General features: G+C 44.1%; 1 protein-coding gene across 4 annotated transcripts in view; it reads right to left on the reverse strand.

Annotated features, from left to right (window-relative positions):
- Positions 1-17,965, reverse strand: part of GRID2IP (Grid2 interacting protein) — a 116,071-nt gene that overhangs the window by 25,350 nt on the left and 72,756 nt on the right. For all 4 annotated transcript variants that reach the window (XM_032778427.2, XM_032778423.2, XM_032778426.2 and 1 more), the window contains exons 4-9: positions 14,222-14,476; positions 9,791-9,876; positions 9,396-9,465; positions 6,956-7,050; positions 3,961-4,144; positions 1,010-1,164 (exon numbers count right to left, since the gene is read on the reverse strand). In XM_032778427.2, coding sequence (XP_032634318.1) covers positions 1,010-1,164; positions 3,961-4,144; positions 6,956-7,050; positions 9,396-9,465; positions 9,791-9,876; positions 14,222-14,476 — 845 coding nt within the window. The remainder of the gene's footprint in view (positions 1-1,009; positions 1,165-3,960; positions 4,145-6,955; positions 7,051-9,395; positions 9,466-9,790; positions 9,877-14,221; positions 14,477-17,965) is intronic.

Below are 17,965 nucleotides of genomic sequence, written 5' to 3' on the forward strand. Positions count from 1 at the left end.
TGCAGTTTTAGCCATGTTTAAAATAAACATATCAGCAAAATGTAAAAGGTTTAAAACACAGGAATTTAAAAGTAATTAACAAATCTAGATACAAAGATTAAAACCTTTCATTCTAAATTTACCCTCTGCCTTTTTGCTGTCTGATTGTGAAGCACATAATCCACAGCAAACCACAGTTGGTTTGTATGTTGCTACAGCAACAACAGATAGGGACAAGTAAGAAAAGGTAGGTGCAGACTCCTTCACTGCAGGATGCAATGTGATTTGCTAATGCCACCCTAAATCTCTGTGATAGAACAAAACCTCCTAGGCAGAGGCTGGAATCTAGCATGTTTCTCACTTCTTTGTGTAATGTCTGATGATCCTTAATTTTAACTGAACTCTAATTATAGACATTTATTTATGCCACACGTTGGTGACATCAGGGGAGAAACTGCATCCCTTACTTATCTTTGATTGTCTCGGGTGCATTTTTAAGACAACCTACCACAAAAATATTTTTCTTTCTTTCCCCCAAAATGTGGAGTTTCCTCCCAAAATTACACTGGTCCAAGGTGCAGGAAGAGCAGCCTTCAGTCCTGGACCAATCCCAGGTTTAAAGATCAGTATCTCATGAGTGATCAGGGCTAGAAAGAGAGGGTCCTGATTCTCCACTGTCCTATACCCTGGATAGTCCTTTACACCTGTGCAAAGTGGATGTACAACACTGCCATTCTGACCAGGTAGAATTTCACACCATCTTCACAGGTGTGAGTGACTATATAAGGTGCAAGGCAGGGGAAAATCAGGCCCCGGAGCTCTGTCCCATTCAACAAAGGCTGGCAAGCCACCCTTTCCAATGAGAATTCACCACTTTTTTCGAGCCCTAGCACAAAACAAGATATTCAACCTAATCTCCGCTAATCTTAGGCAGCTTTTAACAATGTGATAACATGCAACAAGACCCAATCCTCAGGGAAGTCATGAGACACAGCGTGCACATGTCAGAGTACAGGAGATTTCCTCTCACCTGCCACTGACTTGTAACCAAGGAACCTGGCAATCTTTTGCTGGCAGTGCTCCTGCTCTTCGTATGTCAATAGCTGGTAGATAAACTGCCAAATGACCTGCTTGACAGGTGTGTCCAGCACAGGGTACACATCCACTATGAGAGTATCGATGTTCCTGCACAGTTGAAAAGAGAAGGCAAGACAATGATCACCTACTTTTGCTGCAGTATTCCTTCCCATGAAAATTCCGTTTTTGTTTCATCCCTTTCTGTCCTATATCTAACTTAGATTTTAGCTCCTGTAGGCAAGGGCTTGTCTCTTATTTGTCTGTGTAACTGTACTGGGCCCTTTATAAGCAGGCACTGCCAGCCCATTTGGCTTGGACATTTGACTCTTTAAAGCAAAAGAATTCTGGGAAATGTATTTCTGGAGCAGTCCCAGAGCATGTGACTCAAGGACCATGTGATGGACAGTCAATAAAAAGTACTGCTCTTGGGTCAGTGTGAGGATGAGATAAGACCTCAGGCTGAGCCCCCTCGGAGCAGGCTTGGAGAGACTACTGGAAAGAGCCTGGGAGGAGGCCTAGAGACAGGTGGAAGAAGGAGGAGAACCCCCAGGGAGAGGTAAGATTTGGTCAAGCAGTAAGTAGGAAGTGGCCCAGGGCAAAGTGAAGCCAGGGGTTCGGAGTGGAGAACACAGCCACTGCATAGTTAAGACCCTTAAGCTGCAGCCTGCAGCGAAGGTTGGACTGAGTCTCCCTAACGGTGCCATGTAAAGATGGTGTAGAAATCTCTACACCAAGTGGAAAAGGATTGTTAAACCTCAGAGAGGACTGATAAACGGATTGAGTGTTTAGCCTGAAAAGGGCAACCTTGCATTAATGGAAGGGAACTCTCTATGTAAGGCCAGATTCTGCTCTCTGTGATGCTGATTTAAATCAAGAGTAAAGTCACTGATTTCTTAAGAGCCAAGACTGTATTTTGCATGTGGTAGCAAAGAATTCCAGGTTAAAAGGATTAAGATACTAGTCCATCCCAGTGCAGTGGTCACCTGAGAAATGGAAGCTGTTTATATTAGTGGGAAATCACAAAGATGAGGAAGCATCAAAAAGTTACCCAAACTTTTTTGAACCTCACAGAAGCTTGAAGGTTCATTTCCAGCTTTGAGCAAAGGCCAAGACTGCTCATTATTCTGGCTACCTACAACTCTGGCACAGCATCTGAGACAAGCACACTCTGTCTATCTCAAGCACATGTTCCATTCAAGGATCTTCAGGGGGCTAATCAGCATTAATTAATGAGCCCTCCCTATTCCTCTGTGAGGTAGATACTACTCCTATTTTACTAATGGACTGGCCAGTCTTGGAGGTGAAGTGACTTGTCCAGAATCATTCAGCGAATCGGTGACAGAGTTGAAAACAAAACTTGGGAGTCTTGGCTACCAGTCATCTGCACTTGCCTCCATAGTAACTAATATCCAGTAGAAGGGATAGGACAGCCAGGCTGCTTTTCCCAATGAATGCCAAGGCTCTAAGAAAGATGGTCCTAAGCAGGCCATCCAGGGACATATCACTCCTAATATTCAAATGTCAGGCCTGATGATGGCTTTATCAGCATTGTATGAAAAAGGTTAAGGGTCAAAGGTGGAAAACAACTGCATTATTGACACTCTCAACACCTCCATAAGATCAGTTTCAAGGCCAGCAGCAGGGCAAAGAGGATGTGTTCAATTACAGGAAGAAAAGTTTGCCAGTGGGAGACATTCTTGTGCCATGGCCAAGGGAACACATTAGCCAAAATCCGGAAAGGAGAATAAGAGAGGCATAAAACGCAATGAAAATTAATCAAAAGGGGCTGACTATAAGAACAGGACATGCTGTTGGCTCAGGGTCTGTCCAGGCAGCCAGAGACCCCTAGCTGCATGAAAAGAACAAGGTAATTTTTATGTTGGATTAAGGTGCAATTATGGGTGACTCTCAAAAGGTAATAGGTTTGGATGATTCCCTGACCCCTCAGTAGGCTGGGCATCTGGCCAGATGGGGCTTTCCACCCTGTTATCTTAATGGTTTCTCTGATGGATATGTACAGGGTAGGTATGGAATACAGATCAGTACCCCACTGGGTGCTCATCATTTGTGGGAGAAGGGAAACTGCACCTCATGTTGCCTTCCAGCACCCTTTTCTAGCTGCTGCTTAAACAGCAGCCCTGAGTATCTCAGTAGGGGAGCAATGGCCACATCTCCTCATCCAGAGCGACACTCACTGGGATACAGGGGCCTATGGATAGTTGGGGAACATAGCCAAAAAGGTAAGGAAATTTCAGCTGAATCCTTTACAATGTTCTGGGAAGGTCCCTTCCAGGCCTTAGAACAACTCAAAGAATCCATCCCAGGTTTACTCTGGGACCAGGCATAATGGGAAAGAACAAAGAGTTTTGGGCTGCAAGGCGCTGAGTGACTTCAACTCTAATTGAAGTGAGTGGGCATTGAGGATGCTCAGCATCTTATAGGATCAAGTCCTTAAGAACCATGATCAGTACAGTGCAGGTATCTAGGCAATGCTGATATGGTCAATAAAGCTGATGTCTGTTCCAATCATCGAATAATAGAAGATCAGGGCTGGAAGAGAACTCAGGAGATTATCTAGACCAACACCCTGCACAGAGCAGGACCAACACCAGCTAAATCATCCCAGCCAGGGCTTTGTCAAGCAGGGCCTTAAAAATATCTGAAGAAGGAGATTCCACCACCTCCCTAGGTAACCCATTCCAGTGCTTCACCATCCTCCTAGTGAAACAGTGTTTCTTAATATCCAACTTAGACCTCCTACACTGCAACTTGAGACCATTGCTCCTTGTTCTGTCATTTGCCATCAATACTGAGACTCAGTTCTTTGATTCAAGAAGCAGATTGTAATCAGGGACACCACCACCACCACAACCAACTAAAGGAATACAGCATTTAATAAGTTACCGATGCTGGAAGAAGCCTTCTAGTGATTTGCAGATGATGTAGCGCTCGGGTGGTGTCAACAGACGTTCCAACTGCTGATTGAAGGTCCTTCCTTGGATCTTGATGCTAGAGGGAAGTATCTCTGCCACCCACTGCAGGGAAGTGAGGGCTGAGGAGGGGTTCGGGGAGTCAGCAGACTCAGAATCTGCAGCACATGGACACAAAGGAAAGAGATTATTAAATGGATAAAGAACGGGAGGCAACAATGAATCTTAGCATCAGGTTTAGGCATCAGAATCCAGTTTCAGCCCTAGTACCTCTGGGGGAATCTGCACTCCAGCATGAAGAGGGGAAGTGATTTAAAGAGCTGGGAATGATTGCAGCCAAGTCTGTTATGAAAAGACAAGAAGGACTCAGGTCCACCAACACCTATCCCTGTAACTACAAGGAATTTCTTCCCTCGGAGAAGAAAAACTATCAAGGCCAAAGGGTCTCTAGCCTTTAAAACAAATCTATGGCAAAAAAAAATAACTAATGAGCATGGCCTTAAAGCTATATCTGACAATCCTCAAAACCCTCTGTCTTCATTTAATTAACTATTCCACTTTTACATATACTCAGACAAAACTCCCATTAGCTTCAATGGGAGCCTCGCCTGAACAGACATCCAAGAACTGGTTCAATCTCTGTGTCTCTGATCCCTGTATACCTGTAGCTTCGATTTCCCAGGCATTCTGGACTCTGTGTTTTTATCAGTAGGAAGGACTCTGATAAGGCCAGATCAGTGAGGTAACGCAGAGTGTGTGAATTATGAGTGGAAACCCACCAAGGCCAGTATTAAAAGGAATGTGTAAGGGAGCATATGTGCATCTTTGTCTAAAAATAAACAGACGTAACAGACTAATTTACAAAAACACTTCAGCCGCTGAAAAGCAATGTGGTGAACAGGGTACTTTAGGTCGTCAGAAGATACTCTGGTTGAATCACAGCTTATCATTAACCTTGCCATTCTCAAATGTGCTGAACCAATATAAACAGAATAAACTATCATGGAGCTTCTATTGTTTCAATAGGTCTGAAATTTAATCAGTACAAAAAGAGACTTTTAGACCTCTCTCTGCTCTTTTGGACATGGTTTACATCCCCTCATGAGTCATATTTTCTAAAGTGAAGGATTCTTTTTAAGAATAGCAAATATACACAAAATCATGTACTTTCTTTTTCTATAGAACCTTCTGCTGAGAATCTCAAAGCACTTTACAGATCTTAATGTACTTAGCCCTTGCAACATCCTCTTTGAGTGCAGTACTTCAAATGTTATACTTGGGTACACTGAGGCACAAAGAGGTCAAATTACTTTGCCACAGGCACACTGTACTATCCTACCACTGAAGTACAGACACCTCTGGAGTGGGACACAGCAGCTGTTTAACAGTGCACAGCAATACTACACAACTGTTTGAGACAGGAAATAAAGAAAATTGTATCAAACAGAATCCAGAGAGGGAATTTAGGGCTGCAAACTGTAATTACCCAAACAGGCATTTGGCAAGGCACCAGAACTAAAAACCAGACACCCTTTTTTTTAGAGGAAGGATGGTCCAGTGGTTAGAGCACAAGCCTAGGCATTCCAAGTTCAATTCCCTGCTCTGCCACAAATTTTCTGTGTGACCTTGGACAAGTCACTTAGCCTCTTTGTGCCTCAGTTCCCCATCTGTTGATAATAACACTGCCCTCCCTCACCAGGGTGCTGGGAGAATAAATGCAGTAAAAACTGTGAAGTGCATTGGGATCTACTGATGCAAAGCACTATGTAAGAAATAGGTATTATTTATTATTATTCATTATTACGTAGCCAGGATTCCAGTTTTCCTTCTCATCCAAAAGACAGCACCTTCAGCAGCACCGAGCCTCTAACACTTGGCTCTAGAATGGATTCAGCAGTGAGGGAAAGAGAACAGTGCCATTCATGGAATCCCAATAGTATCTCCTGGGGCTAGGAGTTCCTTGGCAGCATTCCAACAAAATACTGACTGAGTTTCCCCTTACTTGGCTTAGGAAAGGACTTAGGGCTTGTCTACCCTGCGCCAAAGTACAGATGATGAGTGTGTGAACTGCAGAACACACTACAGTGCTGTGCTCTAACTGACCCAAGTGCATGCTGCTGGCATGAACTAAAACGTATTTAGTTCAAGTTACTGTACTCCTGTTTGAAAGAGGGCGACGTTAATGCACCTTTTAGTTTACGCCAGCAGCAGCCACCCAGGGCAGTTAGAGCGTAGCACTTCAATGCACTCTGTAATTACACACCCTTCCCCCACCTCACTCCCTATAGTCCACACTGCAGTGCAGTATTAGACGTAGCTTCAGTCACCTATACATTGTGGGCAAGCTCTCCTCTCCACTGCACTGAAGTCAGTGGAGTTGCTCTGGTTAAACACTAGAATTTGCCCAATATGTTCTGATGACTCTGACATTCTCACCAACAAGTATACAAGTTAAATTATTCATGAACACAGCAGAGTTACATGAAATAAGACGTACAAAATTACATATTCAACAACATTCGCACGGGTGTGTTCATTTAGTCATATACACAGCACAGGCTTTGAATGCAGGTCATTCCAAAGGGCCAGCCCAGAAATCTAACAGCAATATGGTGATCCCTTGGACAGCTGTGTCTGGCTGAGACTAGGCTTGCTTCCTCAAGACTGGCAGCAGCAAATCTGACCACAGAGGAAGAATGCTCAACCACTGGGGGAGGAACTACCTTTCCTCATTGTCTAGTGACTCTCCGGCTAATGCAGGAGCAGTGTCAGGCTCAAGCCAACATGCAAAATCTGCTGGAGAGCATAGGAGAAACCCGACAGATTCCTCCACCAGGTTTAGTAGTTTGAAGGATAGTTATCTCCACCCCACCACCAGCCCCACCGTGCACTGACATGGCAAATTCAAGAGTAAACTCCAGGTTTTCCGTTCTGTCTACCTGTTGTGCATTTCTCTTTAGCAATCTTACCAACTGGAAAATGGACCATCCCTTCTTCCACAACCAGGGTAGGCATTGCCCCACTGCCCTGCAGCATGGACACCACCTTATCATGGGAGCAATTCCTGCAGAGCCAGACAAAGAGAACCCACATAAATAACACTTTCAGAGTCTACACTGAATCCACCGTTTGTGACATGGATATCTCTGAAGTCTCCTAAGGATGAAAAGGATTGACAAGAAAAGTAGGATTCATCTAACAGGAACATAACCAGTCTGGGAGGGACACCCAAACAAAGGCACAATGGCAGGAGTTTGGCAGCTGCACCCCTTGGTATAAAATGGAGAAGATCACAGCTCCCTTCGTCTTTTTGACTGAGACTATTAAGTTCAGCATGCTGCTCAGACCGAGGTAGAGTACTCTAACTGTAGTCTCCCTGGGCTGCAGCTCTGCATTAGAGATGTAGGAGCAAATTCTGCTTCTGGTGATCTATCCCATGCAGAACAGAATCTAGCTTGCGGGCAGCAGTGGATCTCATTGTAGAACATTTGTGGGATGTTCTCGGCCATGCCTGCAGCATGGAATAACTACAGAGCTTGTATATGGAGGGAGTCAAGGAGTCTGTTGTGGCTAATGATGCAGGCACTTCTGCAGCTCATGCTGACAGACTCCTTAGCTGATCTTTCCATATAACATGATACACTTTCATAGAGCCTTGTCTCCCTCTTCTCTTTCTACATAAAGAGAAGATCCAAAGTGAGGGCGAAAACACATTTTTCCTGCTGATGGTACAGCCATTTTGGATAAAGTACAAGCAGACCTGAGACATTGTTTGCCAAAATGCAGGATCAGAGGGTAATCTACAAATAGTCTCATCCATTTTCTGGGGATGCTGCTTCAGCCAAAAGTTTGCTGGATCAGCTGAAAATCAAGAACTCAGGAACCAGCCAAAGCAGCATTAGATGTTTAACCTTTAAGTATGAATCACTCTTTTTCTGCTTATTGTACAGTAAGATTTAGCCCTAGAATAAATGCTGCTGTCGTGTAATGAGACACAGAGTGAGCCAAGGTTTGGTGGAGTTGGACTGTTTTGTTTTTTTTAATCCTTGTTTGTGCAAATAGTAGGTGGAGAAAAGAAGTTCTGGATGGAAATACTATGGTCTGTGTAGTTTCATGCTCAGGAACCTGTTCTGGGGTGATTCATGGATTGGTTTGTACTTGCCCCTTCCACACTACATAACACACAGAACTGAATTGACATTGATTCAAGTCAGAGATTCCAGGATTGTTATATTTAAGAGCTGTATTGTTTATATTATTTCATGTATTATGCATGGCTATTGGCAGAATGATCTGTAAATAAATGAAGGGAATGGAAGACAAAAGTCTGGAATACCAATCTTACAGAAATGATAATATTAAAATAAAACATTTGCATGACGCAGGATCACTGCAGAGACGTCTATGCCTGCTTATATATGTTATATACGCACCCCTCTTGCACGGAAGCACCTCACACCCTACCTAAGTAGCCACTTAGTGCACACATAGGCACTGACTCCGTGGGTGCTCTGGGGCTGGAGCACCCATGGAAAAAAACTGGTGGGGCAGCTCCTCATGGCCCCGCCCCACCTCCCTGCTCCAGCTCACCTCCGCCTCCTTCGCATGCGCGCCACTGCATCCTGCTTCTCCCCCCTCCCTCCCTCCCTCCCAGTGCTTGCACCGCAAAACAGCTGTTTCGTGGGGCAGGGAGGGAGGGGGGAGGGAGGGGAATGCGGCATGCTGGGGGAAGAGGCAGGGCCAGGTTGGGGATTTGGGGAAGGGATCCAATAGGGGAAGGGAGGGGGCAGAGTTAGGGTGGGGACTTTGGGGATGGGGTTGAAATGGGGGCAGGGCCAGGGCGGGGATGGGGTGGAGTCAGGGTAGGCCAGCAGCACGGGGGGCACAGTCACCCACCAGTGCCAGAGAAAGTTGGTGCCTATGAGTGCACATACTTACTATATCCTTCCTCACAAACTTGCACAGCTCTCTTGTTCATGAACACAGTTGTGCCTGGCTATTTCACACTATCCTGGGTTCTCATAAAAATGGCCATACTGGGTCAGATCAATGGTCTATCTAGCTCAGTATCCTGTCTTCCAACAGTGTTCAGTACCAGATGCTTCAGAGGGAATGAACAGAACAGAGCACTTATTGAATGAGCCATCCCCTGCCATCTAGTCCCAACTGTCTGGTTGCATCCATGACTATCTTGGCTAATAGTCATTGATGGATTCATCCTCTATGAATTTATCTTTTTTTAATCCAGTTGTACTTTTGGCCTTCACAACATCCCCCAGCAATGAGTTCCACAAGTTGACTGTGTGTTGTGTGAAGAAGTACTTCCTTATGTTTGTTTTAAGCTTGCTACATATTAAGCACATCATTTAAGCCATTTTGAAGAGAGAGTTTTAACAGCCAGCATCTCACCTCATATCCAGCCCATTGAGAAATAAAATTCGGTCTCCAGCTTTGAGAGCAGCCTTCTCAGCTGGGCTGCCTAAATACAGGAGGAAATGAAATGTGTCATTTAGCTGTACGGGTCTTTTAGTGCGGGATGCATTAAGGGTGCTGACAAAGTAACACGCCGATTGTGGATATGGTTACAGGGGACCACTGCTTAGAGGGAAGTTAGTCTATTGGAAGAATGACTTCACTAGAAAATGCCCAATTCATAAAGATACTATGGGAGAACGCAGCTTGACAGCGTCAAAGGGATGAGATTTTATGCTAAAGAAATAAAAACAAATAATGTTTCTGGCAGCCATTCAGACTAGATCTTGGTGTAAAGCTCAATGTCACCTAATAACGTCAGGTTCCCTTACCAGGCAGAATGGACTCAATCCACACAGGGGCATGTCCACGTAACGTGAAGCCAAAGCTTTTGCTGCCTTTGTAAACTCGAACGGTTCTGCAGGTGGAAAATCAAAACCAAACAAGGAATTAAATCAAAACCCAACAAGCTTTTGGTTCCTGTTTCATATTCCGTTCCTGCATCACAGCACGTTTTGGACCTTTTTCACACTGGATTTCACCAACACTGAGTTGGGTGCCCCCTATTTTAGGTGGATAAAAATTGGATGATTTTTTTAATAAAAAATTCAGATTTTTTAAAATTTAAATAATAATTTTTTGTTTAAATTAAATGCAGGTTTATTTTTTAAATGTAACCCTATTTAAAATTGCCAACCAATGTTAAAGCCTAAACTTATTATAATCTATTAAAATCATTACAATGAAATACAGAACAATAATACTAAACCCTACATGTTTGCTGCCAAATTTTAAAGAAAATTCCACTGACTCACTGACTAAGCACCTGAACTAGAGTTTGTTGAAGTGCTAAACCAGCTTGGATGGTGGCATATAAGAGAAGAATTCACATCACTCTGGGATCCCCCAGGCTTGCTAATTCCCATCATGCCCCTGGGTAACATATTTCCTCACAATGAAAAGCACTTGAAAGAGCTATTGGATAGATGCTATGCATCTCTCCCCAGGAAGAGCCAATTCAAATATGTCCTGGGCCCTTTGCAGATCATCTGATTGCCCAGTCCCCATCTCCCACATAATCATTCACCTCCTTCTCCAGCTCCCCCTGCACCGGAGAAGCAAGCTGGAGACAGAAAGGAGCTGTAGTCTGAACTGGAGGAGACGGCAGTGACTAGGGGGAAAACTTTAATTATAAGCAATTTCAGACGGAGAGCAAGCAATGACAGCAGCTCAGAACCTGGCGATGGAGCAGACAATGAGTCAAGAAAGGAAGTCTGCCAGCCATACCTCAGATGTCCCCACTCCTCCATCCTCAGGTTGTCAGTGAGAGTGCCTGTGCCAGGACCCTGCGGTGCTTGTTGCTCTACAAATATCTCAACTAATTAGCTAGCTACAGAGCATCTCCAGAAAGTTCTGGAACACAGCACTCTCAGGTGTCAGTGAACAGCACAGCTTGCCCACTCACTCCTTACACAGGGCTGTCTCACTCTGGGGTCCTCTCCCACTGCAGGTTTTATACCAGCTCAAAAACAGCACTGCCCTAGCTCTTTGAGTGCTTTTGGACTCAACTGCCTCAACTAGGGCATCCAGAAATTAAGGCTCACCAAATCATTGGCCACTTGAGAAAATGTTGAGCATCATTCCCAGTCCTGCTCCCATTGAAATCAAGGGCAAGTCAGTTGCTGAAATATGGGGCAGGGAATGATTTATATCAAAGTGATTGAAATCTTTGATTTTAATCATGCTTTAAATCAGCACTCAGAAAATCTTGATTTAAATAATCAGTTTTAATGATGTTTTGCATTTGTATCTTTTAATTAGTTTCCTAAAGAAAGGTTGATTTTCATTGGTTGGTAACCATTAAAACATGTTGATTTACTACCAAATACAACCTTTACACTAACATTGGTGCTTCTTTTCGCTAATCAGGAGGGTACACTATATATTTACACATTTAAACAATTATATAGCTTAACATACGTTCAGAGTAATTTTTACATTTTTACATTAGAAAATGGTAAATGATGCATTTCTTATTTACCAAATTATTAATTTTTTACTTGCGATTTGTGTCAAATTCTATTTGATGGAAATTCAAATGCAATTTAAAGTCACATAAACAATATTAATTTTTTTTATTAAATACAACTACTCTAAATATGCTGGTCACATAAAAAAATCAAAAGTTGGTCAACATATGTTTTGCTTGTAAAACTAGCTGTTTTATTATACAAAGGAAGTATTATCTCTAGTTAGTACATTAAATTGATTGTTTCTGGTCACCATGTCCTTCAGCGTTTTAGAACTAGTAGATCTCACCCTCTCTCACCTAGTTTTTAGTCATAGAATGGAAGAGGAAAACAAGCTTTCCTTCTTTTTCAATATCCAGTTGGTTTAACTTTGAATGAACTAGTACTTGAACTGAACCAGTTGAATAAACTGAAATGAAGAAAATATTCTCTCTTCAGCTGCAGAACAGGCAAGTGCTGGCCCTGGGGGACACATGATTAAGCCATCTATTCTGGAGCCATAAAAGCGGTCTTTAATACCAACTGAAACTTTCTGGAAGCTAAAGCTTAGGGCTTGGCTACACTGGCACTTTACGTAAACCACATCCTCTACGGGTGTAGCATGCACCGCTAGGAGCCGCGCTCCCAGCGCTGTGGCACTGATTACACTGAGGCTTTACAGCGTTGTATCTTGCAGCGCTCAGGGGGGTGTTTTTTCACACCCCTGAGCGCGAAAGTTGCAGCACTGTAAAGTGCCAGTGTAGCCAAGCCCTTAGTGTGCATTAACATGAGAGCTTTTGGCACAGAGCAGATGGGCTACTGAGGAGAGAGGAAGGGATGTCAGCAGCAGCAAGAGCTGCTCAGGTCTTGGAAGGGGAGTCAGAACACCCACTTCTCCTCTTCTTTGGAAATTTCCTTTCTAAGCAATTAATTAACAAACAGTTTAGCAGAAATACTATATTCTTAACATGAAGACACACAGACATGGTCACCTGAGGATGCAAACAATAGGGAGGAAGAATTACTTGAGATGATACTAAGACTAACTGAGCAAGGAAAATTTGGGGTGAGCATTAAAAAAAATATCTTCCCCTCAGGAAGTTTGTTAGACTGTGGAATTCTTTCAGGGACATGATGGAAGCCCCTCACTTGGATCACTTAAGACTAGACTGGATACAGCTCTAGAAAGCTTATTATAAAGACTGATCCTGTGCTGGCAGGGAGATGGACTCCATGGAGTTTTGATTAGTTCCATTTCTGGCTTCTGTGCACCAAACTCTGCCCTGACTTCTATGAAGGCGTACCTGGTATAAATTGGGGCAGAATTTAGTTTGCTAATTCTGTGAAATACAACAGGGGTGCAATAGCATGGGATAATCTGTGTTATAACCCCCCTTGGGAGGTACCAAGGCATCACCCTCATTCCATCCTGCCTGCAACATTCTCTTTGTAATTAGGCAATCCTAATCCTGTGGCTCCCACAGACAGTGGAGCATGGGGCTTTTCATGCTTTTGCGTTAAGATGAGACAGTTTTTTATTGAAAACGCTGAATGGGCTGAACTGGCCCAGCACTCTGGTTTTACTGTGGCACATCTAATTACAGTTAGCACAAGCCTGAGATTTGAACTCAATTCCTTGCTCTGGCCTGGCAGGAACTAGGAGTGCCATGGTGGTGACTTGTTGGGACCCAGAGACACAGTAGTTTATGTCAATCTGTAGACACTTCTGGACACTTCAGACATAGCGATCGTAAGCTCTGGAGAGAGCCACATCCAACCCTGCTCAACCCGGGGGATGTCCAGTCACTTTAATGCAGATAAAGATGGGAGTCAAAGTAACTCAAGAGGGGAGACTCAGGACTATGAGAGAAGTGTGGGAGGCTCCTCTACACCAGGGGAAGGAATGGCCTGGTCCCAGCTCATGGGGAATCCTGTCTGCAAAGGGATTTGTTCTGTGCGTGTGCCCATCAGTAAGATGCTGGTAGGCGTGTACGCAATTTAAGCATCTCATGATGTCTTTATAGTCAGTCCTGTAGGAGAATTCATCAGCTGTGATGACAATGAAAAAAAGAAGCCAGCACATTCTTTTGTGAAGTATCAAATGAGATCAGAGGGGAAAGGAAGGAAACACATGTCCTACTAGTCACTGTGGAATGGTTCAAACAGGCTCCTTGAGGCCTCCAAGCATGCCGAGGTTTAGCCACATGGGGCCATGGAAATGGGTGTTTCACACCTTTCATCCCTTCCCCCAAGTTCTGCTACAGCTTCTAGTGGCCTCCCACAGATGGTGCTGAGGAGTTCCCAGGATCATACAATCCAGCATATGCTCTGAGAAACTGAACACTGTGCATGCAGCCTAGACAGGGACCTGCATCGCATCAGACCTGGGCCGTGCAGGAAGGAATTCCACAACCCCTAGCAGAGCACGCCCTCTTTTCCAGAAGGAATTCATTGAAACAACTTTAGAAAACCAACTGAAATGAGAGGATCTACCAGGAAATGGGCGTGAGCTGTGACATGGAGCCCAAACTTTCCCAGAGTTCAAAGTGGAGATGGTTTGCAAAAAGACCACAATTCAGTCTCATTTCTATACTAAATTTACTTGCTATGAGCCACCAAAGTCCTGTTTTTAATTTCTTCCCTTTTCCCCATGTCTCTCCCCGTTACAGTGCACCTGTTCCTTCACAATAACCAAGCTTTGTTATAATAAAGACCAACCAGCTTTGCATTTGAAGATTAAAGGAAGTATGTTACCTGCAGGCAGCCCCTGATCCCACACTGCTGGTGACCAGAGAAGTTGTCTTCCGCAAACCCTTGCTGGCTTCCTCATGGCTCCGAGGCACTGAGCTTGCCCTGGTTGACACTAGCAGCCGCTCCTGGTGGTCTTCGCTGCGGCTGCGCCTCAGCCGGTTGGTGTGGTGCTCGCTCTTTGACCGACAGAGTTTGCTGATCAGGCTCTGGGACACCACCTCATCAAAGCGCTCCCGGTGTTTCTTGGGGATGAAGATCCTGGCAAACATGACAGAGGAGGCAAATCAGAAGAGCAGCAAAGCCAGCAGAGTCCCAGTTGTGGTGGCAGGGCTCTGGGTTCAACGGCACCTGTGGAAAAGTTCAAAGTGGCCTCCAGTAGCACTAAACTCCACTGGTTTATAAATCCATCAGCTTTCCAAACAGCAACTCATGCAAGAATACAGGACCACACCTAGTGGGCAAGATTATCACATCTTTAGCTAAATCACTTGCTGGATATTTTTGTAGGATTCTGTTGCAAAGTCCTCCCCACAACTCCTTACAGCTTCAGTCAATCCTGAAAAGGCTCTAATGCTTCCCTCTATAAAGCGGCTGTAATTTGGGAGCAAGGGCTGTGAAAACAAGAGGGATTTCTTCTAGCAGAGATGGATTTAAACAATTCTATTACCCCCCACCATATGCCCAGTCTCTGAATCTCCTTCAGCTGCAAGTCCCTCTCTTCTCGTAATGACAAGGTTCAACTCGAATCCCAAGTTAAATACTTGCCCCACTCCAGGTAACTTCCTGAGCAGCCAGGAATGAGGGGGGAAGAGTCTTGCCCCTGCAATGTCTGTTCTGTTGCAGCCCAACAGGTTCTGTTTCTGTGGGTTCTGGTAGTTCAAAACTCCTTTGATTTTTTTCCCCTTCAGTATGTGGAAACCGCTATGGTATTTGCCGTGTATATGAAGTATCGTGGCTCTATAGCATGTGTCGTAGCAAAAAGGATTTTTAAAGTTGATTAACCAGATGATATTTCATAGGAACTATGTTCTAACAGCAAAAGAAGGATGAAATCATCTGCCTTCCTCCAGGCATTCTCCGTATTATTGACATTCAGGTGTACAAACGCCCCCACACTAGCGTCTATGCACATTGAGGATGCCAAGTTACCACCTCCAGAAATTTACTTTTTTTTTATTGGGACAATCTGCTGCCCAGAATTTTGATATCTATCTCCCCTCACCCAACTTTCCTGCAAACAGTATCTTAACACACACCAACACTCCTATTCTTCTGTATTTGAGCTTACCTCTTGGCTATGGGGGCGGAAGATACTGTCATCTTTCTTACTCTTGGAAGATGCTCTGATATTAGGGTGATGGGTGCCAGTATAATAATAATAGATAGGAAGAAAGAGATTACCAAGAACTGAAAGGCAGAAAGGACAGACGCGCTAACCAGGCAGCCTTTAAACTCATACCTTGTCTATCACATTAGCAGCAGCATTTGATATATAGAAAATGCAAAGTGATTTTCTTTAACAATTCCTCTCTCTCCAGCATACTGAATCCTAAGGGAGGACCGTGGAATCAGCATGTATCTCTTCCTGCTTGCGCCCTTTGCCAGCACCAATCAGCTGAGCATCATGCCTTCTGCTGCTCACTGTGCTGAATAGGTGACCTGGACCTCATGGCTTCACCCTGTATCCTGACTTGAGTTTTCTCTTTCTAGTCTTCTCTTTGTCTTTCCATAAGGAACTGTGGCTTCCTAGCTAACATCAGTCATCGGCATAAACCCAGACCTAAACTCTGTTCTGACTTTCACCTCCTGCAACCTCAGCCCAGGATCTGATAAACAGAGTGCAGCACACAGTACAGAGAGCTCTACTCTTGGGGTCATTTTGGCTGAAATCAATTTCCTCAGATAGGCTTCAGCTAAAAGATTTGTGCACAACAGAGGCGAACCTTCTTCTCTTTGTTACATTAGGTTCAGTGCCTCGAAGAACATATCTCTGTCTGATAAATATTATACACCTCTACCCCGATATAACGCTGTCCTCGGGAGCCAAAAAATCTTACTGCATTATAGGTGAAACCACGTTATATCAAACTTGCTTTGATCCACCAGAGTGCGCAGTCGTGCCCCCCGGGAGCGCTGCTTTACCGCGTTATATCCGAATTCATGTTATATCGGGTCGCGTTATATCGGGGTAGATTTATATATGCTTTCTGTATTCATTTGTCTGGCAAGCTGAAAAATACCAGGATCTACCAGCAAACACAGAATTCTCCTTGGAAAAAACAGATTCATTCATGTTTTGAGCATATGAGAAAATGAGTTACAAAAACTCTAAAGCCTTAAGCTTTCTTCTGCCCCTGCATGTCCCTTCTCTCGCAGTTTATTCAGGTGAATCAGTGATTCCCATGGAACTGATTAGCATGGTCCCACTAGGAGATCAGTAAACTCTCTGAAGGATACAAGGAGGAGGAGCAGGCTCCCACGGTTAACAATGACTGCCTGGCTAACTCCCCCAGAGCCTTAACTTTCCAGTATAGACCAGTTCACATAGAAGACTGGTCTCCATTCAGTTTCTGAGCTTTTTTTTTTTGCCAATAATTGGCTCTTTATTATTCATTTTGGGCCAAGTTCTTACTTCAGTTACATGCAGGCAGCCCCAGTGGGCTTGCCTATTTATACTATGTTGTGCGGTGCTGGAGCCCATGGGGTTGTACCATCGAAGGCATGCACATCAGATAGCCAGAGGCCTCGCTTTCCTGGATAAAGCTTCAGGCTTCAGCTCCTGGGACTCAGGGAAATGTCACTGCTTTGTTTCAGTACGTGGAACAAATTTTCATTTCCACTTACTGACTGGAATAGTGACTTAATGACATCTTAGTTCACCCCACCCCCACCCATTTGGTTTGCACTGGTTACGGGCTTTTTGGGAAACTGGAATCCTTTAGTGTTTCTATAGTAACCATCCTTATAACTCAATATACCTCCATAGGGTGTCTTATTGTCAGTCTATTCTTCCACGATTGTAGTTGTTCACTACCCAATATATTCTGGCTAGGGTCAATAGTTCATTATTACTTTGCAGCCTTGTTGTCTTCTGTTAATCAAAATGAACTCAGTGCATAAAAAAAATTTCTAATATCTACGGCGAACTAGGGACCCATGGTTTACAGCTTCCAAGTAATCTAGATTAAAGATCCCAAACGATATATATCAAGTTTTTGCTGAATTATAAGCAGAATTATTGGGCCAAACTCAGTGTTGGTTTCTCAAGACCCAGCTCCATTACTTCAGTGGAGTTGTGGTCTCTTACCCAGGCGCTGAATCTGGCTCACTGGCTGACAGCCATCTCTTAGTGAACACAAATCAAGCAGAGAAGAAGCTGATAGAATAATGACTGAACATCAAGAGAGGGACTGAATGGATAGTTCAGGGGAACTAAAGGTGGGAGGTAGAATCAACTAATCAGCCCAGAGCAGTGGTGACTAAAAGTCATTACCATCTGATTGCTGTTTGGTGCCTTCTATGAAATGAGTTTGTGGGTGTCAGGCCAGTTCTGAGGATGCAGCCATCCATTCACATAAACTCCCATTACAAATGGCATTAGATAGTAATCTAGAGCCTTGGGACTAGGGTGACCAGACGTCCCGATTTCATGGGGACTGTCCCGATATTTACTTGTTTGTCCCGCGTCCCGGCCCATGTTCAGTCCAGATGCAAATTTTCCCAATATTTTGCCCTCTGGCGCACAGG

The sequence above is a fragment of the Chelonoidis abingdonii genome, chromosome 9, assembly GCF_003597395.2.
Source record: "Chelonoidis abingdonii isolate Lonesome George chromosome 9, CheloAbing_2.0, whole genome shotgun sequence".
In the NCBI taxonomy this organism is placed as follows: Eukaryota; Metazoa; Chordata; order Testudines; family Testudinidae; genus Chelonoidis; species Chelonoidis abingdonii.